General features: G+C 72.8%; 1 protein-coding gene across 4 annotated transcripts in view; it reads left to right on the top strand.

The window, feature by feature from the left end:
* Positions 1-14,798, top strand: part of NFIC (nuclear factor I C) — a 34,670-nt gene that overhangs the window by 11,986 nt on the left and 7,886 nt on the right. For 3 of the 4 annotated variants that reach the window (XM_070058617.2, XM_070058618.2, XM_070058616.2), the window contains exons 3-8: positions 10,517-10,588; positions 11,798-11,872; positions 12,259-12,382; positions 12,820-12,944; positions 14,305-14,430; positions 14,581-14,765. In XM_070058617.2, coding sequence (XP_069914718.1) covers positions 10,517-10,588; positions 11,798-11,872; positions 12,259-12,382; positions 12,820-12,944; positions 14,305-14,430; positions 14,581-14,765 — 707 coding nt within the window. Of the gene's footprint in view, positions 1-7,660; positions 8,338-10,516; positions 10,589-11,797; positions 11,873-12,258; positions 12,383-12,819; positions 12,945-14,304; positions 14,431-14,580; positions 14,766-14,798 lie in introns of those variants that run through there. The other variant, XM_089315300.1, reaches the window with a different exon arrangement.

Below are 14,798 nucleotides of genomic sequence, written 5' to 3'. Positions count from 1 at the left end.
ATCCTGTGAGGAGAGTCAGAGGAAGGAGGCGGCTCTCAAAGGCTGAGTGCAGAGGGTGGAGGCGGGTTTCGCTGGGTGACCGAGGGGCAGGGGTGACCTGGTCCAGCCTGGGGAGGACTGAGCTCGGCTGAGTCCTGGGGCACCCAGGGCCTGCGGGTGCTGCTGGCCGGGTCCCAGAGCCTGGCCAGTTCCAGCCAGGTCGGTGCAGCGTGGAGGAATCCTGGCTGGCTTCCTGGAGTAGGGGCTGTGGCTGGGCCAGGTATCCCTGCGTCTTCCCCCTGGGCCTGCGTCCCCCTCGTGGGCCCAGCACCCACCCTGAGGTTGTGGGTGTAGCAGGTGGAATGGGGGCCTGGCTCGGTGGGCGCCTCCCTGGGCTGCGGATGTCACAGGCCCCGCCTGCCCCGGGCACACAGGTCGAGGGGCCGCACCTGTCAGGCACGAGGGGCGCAGACCCTGGCGACGGCAGCCTCAGCGCCCCTGGAAATGGGTTTGCACCACCCGAGGGGAGGGGGCGGCCGGGCGCAGGCTGGGGTCTGGGGCGGGAACAAGGGGACCCTGGGGGCTCCGGGTGCAGCCCCCACCCCCCCCGGAGCAACCTGGCTGCCCTCCGTGCTGGAGACCAGGCCGGGCCTCCCGGACTGCCCTGCCCTGACCGTGGCCCCTCGGGTGAGCCACAGATGGGCTGGGGCTGGGGGCTCAGGGGGCTGGGCTGGGGGCTCGCAGGGGCTGGGCTGGGGCTGGGGCTAGCATGGGGCTGGGGGCTCTGGGGGCGGGGCCGGGGGCCGGGGGCTCTGGGGGCTGCAGTGGCTGTGCCGGGCAGCCCAGCTGCCCCCACCCCACGCTGATGATAAAATTCCGAGGCATTTTCTGCGCAGTCAGCAGTACGGGTGCCGCCCCTCCCCCGCCCACACAGGCTCCGTGGGCTCAGGTGCATCCCGGGCCTGGCAGGAGCGTGGGGGGGGGGCTGCACCCACCCCGGGGGCCCCCGGGGATCCCTGCTGGACCCCCCCGCCGCTGACACCCCCGCCCCCATGGTCCCCTCTGCCCCTGGTCATTGTCAGCCGCATTCCAGCCAGAGGGCCTGGGTTCGAGTCCCGGCTCCTCCACTCCCATGAGCCGCCTGTGCACGCGCCCCCGGGGGGCAGCAGCGATGGCTCCGGAGCCCGGCCTGGGGGAGCCGTGCAAACGGCCAGCAGGTGCAGGTGCGCGCGCGCTCGGGCTCCGCCGCACCCCCTCCCCAGCCCCCGCGGGCGGCCCCCCGGCTCCGGGCCCCCAGTCCCCGCCGGCGCCGCTGCTCTGAGGCCCCGCGGTTCTCGCAGCGGGAGTCGTGGCTGCGCCCATTTTACAGACGAGAAGTCGGGGTGCAGAGGCGGGGTCTGAGCCCGCCCGGGATCCCCACTGGGGAGAGGGCGGAGGCGGGGACACCTCTTCTGCCCCGCCCTAGACGCAGAGCGGGGCGGGGCATCAGCCGTGCCTTGGGCCACCCCCAACCCCTCATCCAACGCTCCAGGGACCCCAAGCTGTGCCCCAGCTCCTGACCTCCGTCCTGGGCCCCCCACCCCGGGCTCTAAGTCCTGAAGGCCAGCGGTGACCGGGGGGGGGGGGCAGGTCAAGCTCCAACCCGGGTCGAGATTCATGGGGCGGGGAGGGGGGCACCTGCCAATCAGTGGAAGGCGGCCCCCTGCCCCCAGCACCCCGGCACAGCCGCCATCAGAGCTGGGGCCTCACGGCCGAGAGAGAGAGACAGGGACAGGACAGAGATGGGGGGAGAGGGACACAGGGAGAGATGGGGACGGAGATGTGGGGGCAGGGACGTGGGGACAGACTCAGCCTCCCTCTCCTTGGCCGTCCCTGTGGTCAGCCTAGCCTCCCCCCCCCGCCCCCGTCCCTGGCAGGTGCCCCCGGGGCTGCTCCCCACCCGGGAATCTGAGGCCTCCTTGTGCTGGGCGGGACCAAGGACGGGCAGCTCCAGGGCAGGATCCGGCCGCCCTGGCGTCCACCTGGGGATGCCCAGGCCCGGGGAGGGCGCCAGGGGACCAGAGGCAGAGAGGGGACCTGATGGAGCCAGGCAAAGGCCCTGGGGCAGCGACACAGCCGGGCAGGGCGGGGCTCGCGTGCAGCCAGGGCCGCGGTGGGGCTGGCGTGGGGCCTGGCTCTCCCGGCTGCCCGCCTGCCCGGGGCCGCAGCCCAGCCGGGCCTCCCCACCCCCTCTTGGCGCGGGCGGGCACCGCGCCAGCTGGGCGGGGGAGGGGCTGCCAGGCCCGCCCCGGCAGCTGCCAGCCCGCCCGCGCCGCCGGCCCAGATGGTGGCCATCTGCTGACGCCGCCGCGGGCCAGCCCCGTTCCCGCCTCGAGCCGGGCCAGCGTCCCTGGGCCAGTGCCCGGAGCGGCAGTGTGGGCGGGGGTCTGCCCGGGGTGCCGGGGCCGGGGGGCGGGGGTCCCCGGGTGGCACTGGGGAGCAGCAGGTGACCGCATGATGGACTCAGGGCGGCTCTTACCAGCGCCGGAGCCAGGAGGCCTCTGGCCTGCGTCCGGCCGGCCACAAGCCCAGGGTCACACAGCTCCCAGGGGGCCGGGGCCAGGGCCGGGGGAGAACCCAGGAGCCCTTAAAAAAATATAAAGGAAGAAAAAGCCCAAACTCCATAAAAACAGAAACTAAAACTTGCTACGGGCACTGCATGACAGCGGGCAGCCCGGAGGCGGCGGCCGCGGAACGAGGACTGGGCCTGGGTCGGCCCCAGCTCTGCCCTCTCTGGGCCGGCTTCGGGGGGCCTGGGGTCTGTCCTGCGGAGCTCCCATGAGGCTGTGCAGCGGGGGAGGGGCCCTCTGCTCGGCCAGCCTTGCTTTGCCCACCTGTAAGATGGGTGACTGAGATGGGCCCACTGGTTTCTCAAAAGCATGCAGGAAGCGCTCAATCAATGCGCATTCCCTTCAGGGACCCTCTCCCCGGCCCCCGACCCCAGAGGGGAGCAGGCAGGGTCAGTTCTTGGCCGAGACGTGAGTGTCGGGGCTCCCGCAGGCGGCAGAGAGGCGAGGGGCGGGGGCCGGGGGCTGCAGTCCCGGGGCCGGGCGGCCAGCTGGACCAGCGGTCTGTCTGTCCGTCCCTCCATCCATCCGTGCACCCAGACGCACGCGGCCCCTGGAGGCACAGAGCAGGCGGTGGTCCCGACGTCCACCCCCTGCCCTCGCCGGCCACGCGGCCTTGGCGAAGACGCGGCCCGGCCCTCGGCCACTCGAGGCCGGTGATGGCTGCACGGCCGGGTATACAGCAGGCACTCAGCCAGGCAGGGGCAGCGGGCGACCGGAAGTGGCGGGGTGGCAGGGGGCGTTTCCCGCTCCAACGGCGGGTTTTGAATTTGCCGCAGTTGTCGGGGCAGCGAGCCTGGGCGCGGGCGCTGGCTGGGGGGGCCTGGGGACCTCACGGAGCCGCAGAGGAGTGGGGGGGGGAGCGCCCCCTTCCTGCCCGTGCATCCCTCTGCTTTGTGCAAGAGTCATTCATTTATCAGAGAGAGAGAGAGAGGGAGGGAGAGAGGGAGAGGGAGAGAGAGGGTGAGGGAGAGAGAGGGAGAGAGGGAGGGAGAGAGAGGGAGGGAGAGAGGGAGAGGGAGAGAGAGAGAGACAGGGAGAGAGGGAGGGAGAGAGACAGGGAGAGGGAGAGAGAGAGAGAGAGAGAGAAGGAGAGAGAGAGAGGGAGGGAGAGAGAGGGAGGGAGAGGGAGAGAGAGAGATGGAGAGAGGGGGAGAGAGAGGGAGAGAGAGAGAGACAGGGAGAGAGAGGGAGAGAGAGAGGGAGAGGGAGAGAGAGAAGGAGAGGGAGAGAGAGGGTGAGGGAGAGAGACAGGGAGAGGGAGAGAGAGAGGGAGAGGGAGAGGGGGAGAGGGGGGGAGAGAGGGAGAGAGAGGGAGGGAGAGAGATGGCCGGCGCCGCGGCTCACTAGGCTAATCCTCCGCCTGCGGCGCCGGCACACTGGGTTCTAGTCCTGGTCGGGGCGCCGGATTCTGTCCCGGTTGCCCCTCTTCCAGGCCAGCTCTCTGCTGTGGCCCGGGAGTGCAGTGGAGGATGGCCCAGGTGCTTGGGCCCTGCATCCCATGGGAGACCAGGAGAAGTACCTGGCTCCTGCCATCGGATCAGTGCGGTGCGCCGGCCGTGGTGGCCATTGGAGGGTGAACCAACGGCAGAGGAAGACCTTTCTCTCTGTCTCTCTCACTGTCCACTCTGCCTTTCAAAATAAATAAATAAAAATAGGGGAGAGGGGACAGGGGAGAGGGGAGAGGGAGGTCTACCATCTGCTGGGTCACTCCCCAGATGGCCGCAACGGCCGGAGCTGAGCTGATCCGGAGCCAGGAGCCAGGAGCTCCATCTGGTCCCCCCACGCGGGTGCAGGGCCCCCAGCACCTGGGCCATCGTCCACTGCTCTCCCAGGCCACAGCAGGGAGCTGGATGGGAAGTGGAGCAGTCGGGACTCGAACCTGCGCCCCTGGGGGATGCGGGCCCTGCAGGCTGGGGCGTTAACCCCCTGGGCCACAGCGCCAGCCCCCACAGGGAGCATAAACGTTAGGTTAGAAAGGAGGGGCCACCTCGAGGAGCAGAGGCCCCGCCCAGACCCCCGTCCACTCGGCCAGGCCGGTGTGGGGACTGCGCACCTGTGGCTGCCCCGACCCAGCAGCTGCCACACTGGCCCCGCGCCCGGGAGCCCGGGGCAGCCGAGGGCACCGGGGACGCCCAGCGGCCAGCCCAGCCCCCTTGTCCAGCTGGGCAGGGGCCGGAGCGGGCACTGGGGACGCAGCTGCCCTGAGGACGGGAAACTGAGGCAGGACGGCTCCCGGGGTTAGGCGACGGGGAGGAACGTTCTAGAATCTGCCCCCCCCCCCCCCGCTGTCCAGACGCTTTGGATGGTGCTGGGTGGGCTCGCGTGGAGCCGGGACCCCCCCCAGGGCCGAAGCCTTGGCAGCCGGCAGGGCGGGTGGGGGAGGGGCTCGTGGCCCCCCGCGGAGCCCCCAGCGCCCTCCACCCTGGGTGACTCTGGTCCCGAGGACCGGCCCAGAGATTTCGGGCTGGGTTCTAGAACATTCCAGGGCTCAGGCGCTAGAATTTCCCGCCTCCGGTCCAGAAAGCTCAGGTGAGCGCTGGCTGGCGCAGGGAGGCTGGGCCCAGGCACCTGGCCCAGAACATTCCAGAAGATGCCCGCAGAGGGGGGGGCAGTGGCCACATCACGCATGCGCGTGAGCCGCGGTGCCCGGGCACAGCACGGAGGGTCCTGGGCGGGGGTCTGTGAGCCCGGGGAACCCCCCCCCGGCCCCGGGAGCCCCCCACCCCCATCCCCGGCCCTGGGAGCCCCCCTCGGCCCCGAGAGTCCCCCACCCCCAAACCCCGGCCCCCAAACCCCCGGCCCCGGGAGCCCCCACCCCCCAAACCCCCGGCCCCGGGAGCCCCCACCCCCCAAACCCCCGGCCCCGGGAGCCCCCCAGCCCCCATCCCCGGCCCTGGGAGACCCCCCCCGGCCCCGGGAGTCCCCCACCCCCCAAACCCCCGGCCTGGGAGCCCCCCACAGGGGCTGCAGGGAGGCGTCATGACCCCCTTGGGTCTGGGGGTGCAGCTGGACCAGGGAGCGCCTGGGGGGCGCTCTCCTGCCCCCCCCCCGTGCCCCCCCCTTCCCGCCTCCCTCCGCCCCGTGGGCTGCCCGGAGGCAGCTGAATGGGCTCCTTGTTCCCGGCCACACCCGCCCCTTGGGGTCACCCGGGGACAAGCCCGGGCAGCGGCTCCCTTAAAGGGCCAGCGCCCAGAGGCCAGAGGCGGGCAGAGGGCGCCGCCTCCACCGTCAAGCCCCGCCCCCGCGTGCAGCCCCGCCCCCTCCCTGGTAATCTGAGACCTGACCCAGGCTGGGGGCCGCTTGGGGGCGGGAGGGGGCGTGGCTTTGACCTTGGGGAAGCCCCTCCCCGCCTCGATTTCCCCTCCAGACCAGCGCTCCGGGTGCCTGCCCCGTGGGCTGCTGGGCGGGTCTTGGGTATGCAGTCGGCGCTCAATGGCGTCCAGGACCTGAAGCCTCCTTGCACGCATGGAGCGCCGGCTGCACACCTGGCCGTGCCCGGGAAGCCCCTTGTGGCCGAGGGCCTCAGTTTCACCGTCGGAGCAATGGGGGCAGCGCTGCCCGGGCCCAGGCCGGAGCCGGGCGAGGGGCCGCGGCCGCGTGGACCCGAGCTCGGCCGCGTGGACCCAGCTCCGAGCTTATGTAACCGGGTTGTGTAAGGCGCTGACGTCAGCAGGCCGGGCGGCGCCGGCCGGCGGGGGCAGCTCTTAAAGGGGCAGTGCTCCGGGGTCCCCTGCTGGCCACGCTGGCACTCGGGGTCAGCCCGGCCCCCACGGCACCTGCGCCCTCTGGGCCGGTGTTTAGTAAGCGCCTACTGTATGCCAGGCAGTGACAGGAGCAGCAGGGGAGGGGGCTCCGGGGACGGGGCTGGAGGCCTCTGGCGCAGCCGTGCAAGGGCCCTGGGGCAGGACGGAGCCTCGCTGGGTGCAAGGGGGCCGGGCAGTGTCCTGGGAGACCTGGGCTTGACCCCGAGGGAGGTGGGAGCCACGGAGGGCTGAGGGCAGGGGGCTGGGCCAGGAGGGGCGACGGCGTGGGGGCGGGGCCTGCAGGGCCGGGACTGGCGCCCCGACCTCCCGGGAGCCCTGAGTGCCCCGCCCCTCCCAACCCCACGGTACAGCCGTGGACACTGGGGGGTCCCGGCCGCCTTGCTGTACCCCATTTATTGTGCACTTACTGCATGCAGGCTTGGGAGCCCCAGCTGTGTCCCTGCCATGGGCTGGGGGGGTGAGCGGGGGGAGAGCGGCTCCCTCCCCACCCCTCTCCTCCCCACCGGCCCCCCTGGCCTCAGTTTCCCCGAGGCCGGGCTGGGGAGGGGGCGCTGGGGGCTGGCAGGGGCGCGGCCCTTCCAGGGGCGCAGTCCAGAGCCAGGGAGGGGGCCGGGGGAGGGGCCGGGGGAGGGGCGCCCCGCCCCGCGTCCACGCGCATTTCCGGGCCGCCAGGAGGGTGGGCGAGGCCCCGCTGGCGAAGCCAAGAATCCGCGCGGTGTAAACAGCGGGTTATTCTAAGCCGCTCCTCCCCCACGGAGCTGCCGCGCTCGGCTTGGGGGGGGGCCGCGGGGCTGGGACTCCCCCTCCGGGTGGGCTCGGCGTTCAAGGCCCCGGCCACGCGCTGCCCCTGAGCGCACAAAATGGCCGCGGCCCAGAGAAGAATCTGGAAGGGGGGGAGGCGAGAAGATGGCCGCCTGGCGTGACGTCAGCGGGCAGTGGCCGGGCCTCGCGTGGGCCGCGTGGACGCGGGGGCCGCGGCGCCCCGGGCTCGGCCGGCCGCCCCCCGCCCCAGGGTCCCGGGTGGCCGCGGCGCTGGGGCCTCGCTGGCCGCGGCCTGGGCCCGGCTGGGGCGGCCGCGGTGTCCGGCGGGCGGGGCGGACTTGGAAGCGACCCCGGGCCTGGCGCGGGCCCAGCACGGGCGGGGAGCTGCAAACCGCGGCCCAGACTCCAGCGGCCGGGAGGCCCTGCCTGGGGCGGGGGCTGGGCCGGGGTCTGGGCCGGGGTCTAGCGGGGGCGCGCGGGGCTGGGGGGCGGCGGCTGGCCAGGCCGGGGGCGGCCCCGGGGTTGGGACCCCCTCAGGCCTGGGGGCAGCAAGTGGCCCGCGACTGGACGGTCCAGGAGCTCTGGCGAGGGGGGGCTGTGCACACGCGGACGGGCCGTGCAAAGGCCCTAGGGCCCGGGGTGGACTCTGCGTGTTTGCTGTCTATTTATAGACCCAGGGCCGCCCCCGGGGGGTGGGCGCAGGGGGACCAGGCTGGGGCTTCCCTGAGAGGAGCCCAGAGGCCAAGGTCGGAGCGTCCAGCCTTCCAGGGGGAGGGGCAGGTCCCTCGCTGGACAGGTGGCTGGGGGCAGGGCTGTGGCACTGGCAGCGTCGCCCGTGTGCGTGGGTTCAAATCCCGGCTGCTCCACTTACTGCGGCTGGTAGATCCAGGACCGCCTGTCCCCCCAGGGACGCCCCCTGCCCAGCCCCTGGGCCCCGCGGCCTGCAGAGGGCGCCCGTGTGTGTGTGTGGCCATGCACGGTGGTCAGCGGGGTCGAGCACGCCCTCTTCGTTTGGCTTTTTAAAATTTTTAACTTTTTTGTGTTGGGGGGGAGACAGGGCCCGGGCCAGGCAGAAGCCAGCAGCTCCATCCAGGGCTCCCGCGTGTGTGCAGGGGCCCGGAGCTGGGGCCATCGCCAGTGCTCCCGGGCGCATGCGTGGGGGGGAGCGAATCCAGGTCCTTAGATGGGGGTGCAGGGGTCCCCAGCGGGGCTCCCGGGAGGAGGTGAGGCCCCTCCCAGCCCCGGTCCGTCCCTCTCTTCCCTGTGGGCCGGCTGTCGGGCCTCTGCTCCCCGCATGCGGCCCCAGGGCCTTTGCATTGGACGTGAGAGCTGTCGGGGACCCTTCCCTCCACCAGGGCCGTGCCACAGAGCCCCTGGCTGCTCCCTGCCCCGCCCCCTCCAAAGCTTGGTCCTGAGCTGGGTGGGCCCAGGTTGGGGCTCGGGGCTGGGACGGCCGGGGGCCCCATCCACGGGGCTGGCGAGGCTCGGGGTGCAGTTGAGGAGGGAGGGGCCGGGCAGGGCGCGTGGGGCCCGTGGGCTGTGGGGGGGACTTGAGTTCCTTTGCTTGAGGGGGGCGGCAGCCTTGGCGGGCTGTAGGCAGAGGCGGCACCGGCTCTCCCACCCAGGGCAGCTGTCAGTCAGCGCTCTGTCTGCGGCTGGCCCCTCCCTCTCTGAGCTCCCCAGCCCGGAGGCCCACTTCACAGATGGGGAAAACCGAGGCTCGAGTGGGGCGGCGACTCCTGCAGGGCCACAGGGCCGGGGGTCCCTGAGGTCCCCCACGGGCTGAGGTGTTGGGGTCCCACCTTCCTGGCACTGGGCCCCCCGGTGTGTCTGCAAGGCTCTCAAAGGGCCCGCAGCCGCCCGGGAAGGCCGTGCTGGCCGTGGAGCCGCCCACGGGGTCCCCGGGGCTCCGGCCTGCAGCACACGCGGGGCCGCTCCGGCTCGGCTGTCGGGGCCGTGGCCCCGAAGGCCCACGAGGCCGGGACGGAGCCGCCAGGAGCTCCGACCCCCCCGCCCCCCGCAGTGTGCATTTCCCAGGACCGGAATCAGGCGCTCAGAGCCAGACGTGGGCATCCCGAGGGCTACTCCACGGCCACCGCCCAGGCCCGGTTTGTTGGGCTCCCCCATCGCCACGGCTACAGTGTAGCGCTGTGACTGTTACAATGTTGCAGCCCTGGCCAAGGTTGTTACAATGTTATGGCCCTAGCCAAGGTCACGGTCACGGTCAGGGTCAGGGCTGCCTCCTGGCCCCCAGCAGCCTAGCGGCAGGTGCAGGGGCTGTGCCCACTTCACAGATGGCAACAGTGAGCCCGCGGCCCCGCCTGGCCTGCCTGCGCTCAGAGCCGCGGGCGCCAGCTGGGCACGGCCGCTTTCGGAAGAGGGTCCCGTGCCCGAGGCCTGGAGCCCGGCGGCCGGCTGCCCGGGCTGGGCCCTTCCCAGCGGAGCGGCCGTCCAAGCAGGGCTTGGGGCCGAGCGGGCACCCTCCCCAGTGTGCCCCAGCCCAGTCAGCCAGGGCCGTGTCCAGCAGCAGCGCCCGGCCCCCCAGCCCCTCCCGGCACGGTTGGGACTCAGCTGGCAGCGCGGGGTCTCTGAGCGCCGCCACCTCCACCGTCCCCCCGTCCCCCGCGCAGCCCATTTTCCTGATGAGGGGACTGAGGCCCGAGACATCGTCACCAAGAAAGTTCAGGAAACGGAGGCGGGACTTCCGGGAGGTCTTTGTCCCCTGGGAACAGACCCCGGGGTGGGCAGGAGGGGAGAACGCCTGGCGGGGCTGCCCCACCCCACGCCTGCGCCTGGGTCCTACCCCTGCTGGCCCTGCCCTGGGCCCAGGCCGAGCCCCCGTGGGACAGCTGAGCCACCAGGTGGGGGCGCACTGGGGCGCCCTCCTCTCCCGCTCTCCCTCCATCCCTCCCCCTCTCTCCCTGTCTCTCTCTCTCTCTCCCTCTCCCTCTCTCGCTCTCCCTTTAAAATAAATGGACGCCAGCGTTTCTGAGACTTGGGCTGTGTCCCCGAGACCCCCCTGGGTGGCCCCTCGCTGGCCTGCAGGGGTGGCCAGGGTCTGGCAGGTGCACGGACGGTGATGGATTGTCACCTTGGGCCCGGGAGACGCGCAGGCGGGGCCGGGGGTCCGCGCGGCCTTGTGCCCCACCCCCAGCCTCCGTCCTGGCCGGGAGGGGGCCGGAGCCGGCGCTGGAGCCGATAGCGCTGAGCCAGCGTCTGCCTGCCCGGCGCGTCTGCCAAGGAGCCTGATATTTTTAGATAACACGCAGGGGAGGGCGCGGCGGGCACTGCAGCCAGCCGCCCAGAGCCCCCGGGGACCCCGCGTCTGCGGCAGGCCAGGGGCGCCCCCCGGCCAGAAGGGGTCCTCGGCCGCGTCACCACCGCCTCCTCCCTCTCCCGCAGACACGGAGCAGAGCGGCAGCCCCCGGGCGGGCATGGGCTCCGAGCAGGAGGACAGCAAGCCCATCACGCTGGGTGAGTCGGGCGGGCGTGGGCACCACGGGTTGGGGGGACCCAGCCTCGCCCCTGCCTGCAGCCCCCAGGGGACCCCGCAGCCCATGGGACGGGGCCTGAGCCGTTATGCTAGAAGAATGGACCATCAGTCACCGCTGCTGGCCTCCCCACGGCGGCCACCAGAGAGCGCCAGTGAGCCCGGGGCCAGGCCGCGCCCCTGCCTGCCCACCGCTCCCCTCCGGTCAGAGCCTGCAGGGTCCCCACCTGCCCTCCCCAGTCCGAGCTCGGACGCCCCCTTCCCAGTCCTTCCTGCGCCCCTAAAGCACGGCAGTCACAGCCCTTTGTTTTCCTGGCTCCCTGGGGATTGGTGGTTGCATAGGGGTTTGTCCAGCTGGCTCCCGCCGGGGTCACCGGGGTGCCCCCAGGGGAGCAGGGCAGCCCCCGGCCCTGGTGACTCATCCATCCCGCCGTGACCCGCAGGAGCCTCCCTGAAGGCCACATGTCCGGGTCCCGGGGGTGCTGCACAAACAGGAAACCCCGGCCAGGGCGGGCAGAGGGGCGTGGACGGCAGCTGGGCGGCTGGCGGCTGGTCAGCAGGAAGCGGCCACCACCACTTCCCCTGCTCGGTCAGCCGGGCCGGGCCACCGCCCTGCCTTGCTCGGGGCCAGGCGCGCTGACCAGGGCCCTGGGATGGAGCCCCTCGGCCTGCTGCGGCAGTGCTGCCCCCTGGTGGCCGGGGGAGGAACAGCGCCTTTACCGCTGCTGTCCTGGCGGCGGGGGCGGCACCAGGTCCACTGCGCCGGCCCTGGCCAGGCCCTGGCGCACGCAGCGCAGACAGGAGGCTCTGCCGCTGGACATTCCATGGCCCCCAAGGCAGGCGTGTCCCCAGGAGCGGTCACCCCCGGTCCCCACGTGTCCCCTCCTGTCCCCATGGAGCCCCCATCCTGGCCGTGTCCTGTGGGTGGAGCCCACGCGTGGCCTCTGTGTCCGCATCTCCCCCGTGCGCTGGACCCTGCCGGGTGCCGCTCTGTGGGTGGACACTGCGCACTGGGTGTAGGGGACTTTCCAATCTCTGAACGCTGCTGGCCTAGGGGGTCGCAGGCCCAGCTCAGGCCCTCTCCCCGAAGCCAGCCTCTGTCTCCAGGCCCACGAAATGGGTCCAAACCCGCAGGGCAGGGGTGCAGGGGAGGCCCGTCACCTCCCCCCCCGCTGACCCCGCCCCCGTTACAGACACAACGGACTTCCAGGAGAGCTTCGTCACCTCGGGCGTGTTCAGCGTCACCGAGCTCATCCAAGTGTCGCGGAGTGAGTGCCCCCGGGGGAGGGGGAGGGGCTCCCGAGGGCAGCCAAGGTCAAGGTCATACCCCTCCCCAGGAGACCCCAGGGCAGCCTTCCTGGCCCGGGCCCCTGCCTTCCCTGGGGGCCCAACGGGGTGCACACGGCCCTGATGTCCACTCATGGCCCCCAATGTCCCCTGATGTCCACCCACTGGCCCATGTCCACACACATGGCCCCGATGTCCCCCAGTGTCCACGCACGGCCCCGATGGCCCCCGTTCAGGAGCTGTGTCTAAACCTCCTCGCTGGGCAGCCTTGGCCCCCGCACTGCTGGGGTCCCCAGGGGCTCCCCATGCGGGGGCATCTGCGCCCCACGCCCCCCACCCCTCCCCCTCACGGCCCCGCCCCCCGCAGCGCCCGTGGTGACCGGAACCGGACCCAGCTTCTCCCTGGGGGAGCTGCAGGGGCACCTGGCCTACGACCTGAACCCGGCCGGCACCGGCGTGAGACGGACGCTGCCCAGCACCTCGTCCAGCGGGTAGGTGCCCCGGCCGCCCATGCCCCCATCCCCGACCTCAGGGACCCACATCCCAGCGGGCCGCGCGGTCGGCCTCGGCCCCTCCCCGGCTCCGGGACCCCCGGCCCCCAGCCCGGCTCTGGGACCCCCCGGAGCCCCCACCCGCCTCGGCTCCGGGACCCCCGACCCCCTCCCTGCCCTGGCTCTGGGACCCCCCGGAGTCCCCACCCGCCCCGGCTCCGGGACCCCCCGGCCTTCCCCCCCGCCCCGGCTCCGGGACCCCCCCCCGCCCCCCGCCCCGGCCTCTCCCGGCCCCGGCTCCGCAACCCAGGCCCCCTCCCCAGCTCGCGGGCCGAAGTCTCGCGATAGCGTCACCCTGCCACCTCGCCCCGCCCCCGGAACCGGAAGTCGGTCGGCCGCGTCTCCTTGGCAACCAGCTGCTCCTTCCCCGACTTTAGGAGCAAGCGGCACAAGTCCGGCTCGATGGAGGAGGACGTGGACACGAGCCCCGGCGGCGACTACTACACCTCGCCCAGCTCCCCCACGAGTAGCAGCCGCAACTGGACAGAGGACATGGAGGGAGGTAGGGCCGCCGAGGCCGGGACTACATATCCCGACAGCCACTGCGTGGGAGGCGGGCGCGGGGAGCCGGTCTGGGGCCGCATGGCCTCTTGGGAGTTGTAGTTCCGTCGGCTGCGCGCGCATGCGCGGGGCTCCGCGGGTGGGCTGGGGCCAGGGACGCCGCGGAGGCCGGGGGTTCCTTCTCACTGCGTTTTCCCGCCCCCGTCGCTGCGGGGCGCCTGTGGTTTAAGGCAGCCGCCGGAGCTCCAGCCATCGAGCCTGTGTTCCAGCTGGTAGGGAGGGAGGCTCAGGGCCGGACGCTGGTGCCAGTCTCTGCCCAGAGGCCGTGGTGTGGCCAGACTGGGCAGCTGGGGACGCTGGGGGACATGCTCAGCTCTGGGCGGTTGGTGTCTGTCTCAGAAGCACTGTTTTGTTTTTTTAATGAGTTAGAGAGAGAGGGGTCTTCCACCCACTGGTCACTCCCCAGATGGCCGCCATGGCCGGGGCTGGGCCAGGCTGGTCCCAGGAGCTCTTCGGGGCTCCCACGCGGGCGCAGGGCCCAGGCGAGCAGAGCCAGGGACGCAGGCGAAGCCGTCCCGAGAGGAGAAGTTGTAGCCGGCGGCCTGGTCACTGGGGAGGGGGAACTGGGAATGGAGGCGCAGGGAGGGGGCGTTGGGCTCACCCGGACAGCGGGGAAGCCCTTCCCCGCCCCGCTCCCCCGGCCCCCGCCCCATCCTCCCCGTCCTGACCCCTCCCAGCTCCCCTGGCCCGTGCCCCACCCCCGCCCCGCCCCAGCTCCCCCAGCCCCGCCCCGCGGGTTCGTGGCGTTGCTTCCACCCCGGAGCTCTGCTGGGAGATCCCGTGAGCCAGTGTCTGCACACGCGCACATGGACGCACACAGGTGCACACGCATGCGCACGCGCACATGGTTGCACACAGGTGCACACGCGCAGCCTGCAGGGCCCCCGCCCGCTCCCCCCAGGGAACCCCAGAGCCCTGGGCAGTGGCACCAGGTGGCCGCGGTGTGGGGGGCGGGGCCGACGGGCAGGCCCCTGCCTGGGGAGAGGGGCAGGCGGCCGAGGCGTGCGGCTCAGACCCTGGGACCATGCAGGGGACGGTGCTGGCCGTCAGAGCTGGGCGGGGCCCAGAGCGGACGCCTGTCCCAGAGGGAGCCCTGGGGCAGGGACACCCACAGCACACAGCCCAGAGGACGCGGGGTCGAGTCCCGGCGGCCGCCTGCCCTGGGAGACAGCTCCGTGCTGGGGTCGCCGCGCCCTCGGGGAGACTCGGGGGGAACGAGCGAGCGGCGGACGCGGAGGGCGCGTTCACGCGGGGCCGGGCCTGGGGCTCCTCGCGGCTCAGCGGCGCCCCCTCCCGCGCAGGCATCTCGTCGCCCGTGAAGAAGACGGAGATGGACAAGTCGCCATTCAACAGCCCCTCGCCCCAGGACTCGCCCCGCCTCTCCAGCTTCACGCAGCACCACCGGCCGGTGATCGCGGTGCACGGCGGTGAGCGGGGGCGGGGCCTGCGGGCGCGGGGCGGGGGTGGGGCGGGGCCGGCGGCGGAGGTCGGTGCACCGCGGTGAGCGGGGGCGGGGCCGGGGCGGGGCCGGCGGCGGAGCCGGTCGCCCGCCCCGCACTGAGCGCCCCGCCGCGCAGGCATCGCCCGGAGCCCGCACCCGTCCTCCGCCCTGCACTTCCCCACCACGTCCATCCTGCCGCAGACGGCGTCCACCTACTTCCCGCACACGGCCATCCGCTACCCGCCGCATCTCAACCCTCAGGACCCGCTCAAAGATCTCGTGTCGCTGGCCTGCGACCCGGCCAGCCAGCAGCCCGGACCGGTGAGTGCGGGGTGGCCGCGGGCAGGGGCGCGC

This window comes from Oryctolagus cuniculus, chromosome 16, assembly GCF_051225735.1.
Source record: "Oryctolagus cuniculus isolate XC-2025 breed Fujian yellow rabbit chromosome 16, ASM5122573v1, whole genome shotgun sequence".
NCBI classification, from domain to species: Eukaryota; Metazoa; Chordata; class Mammalia; order Lagomorpha; family Leporidae; genus Oryctolagus; species Oryctolagus cuniculus.
Note: the sequence above shows the minus strand (reverse complement) of the source record. Positions and strands in the feature narration are given on the sequence as shown.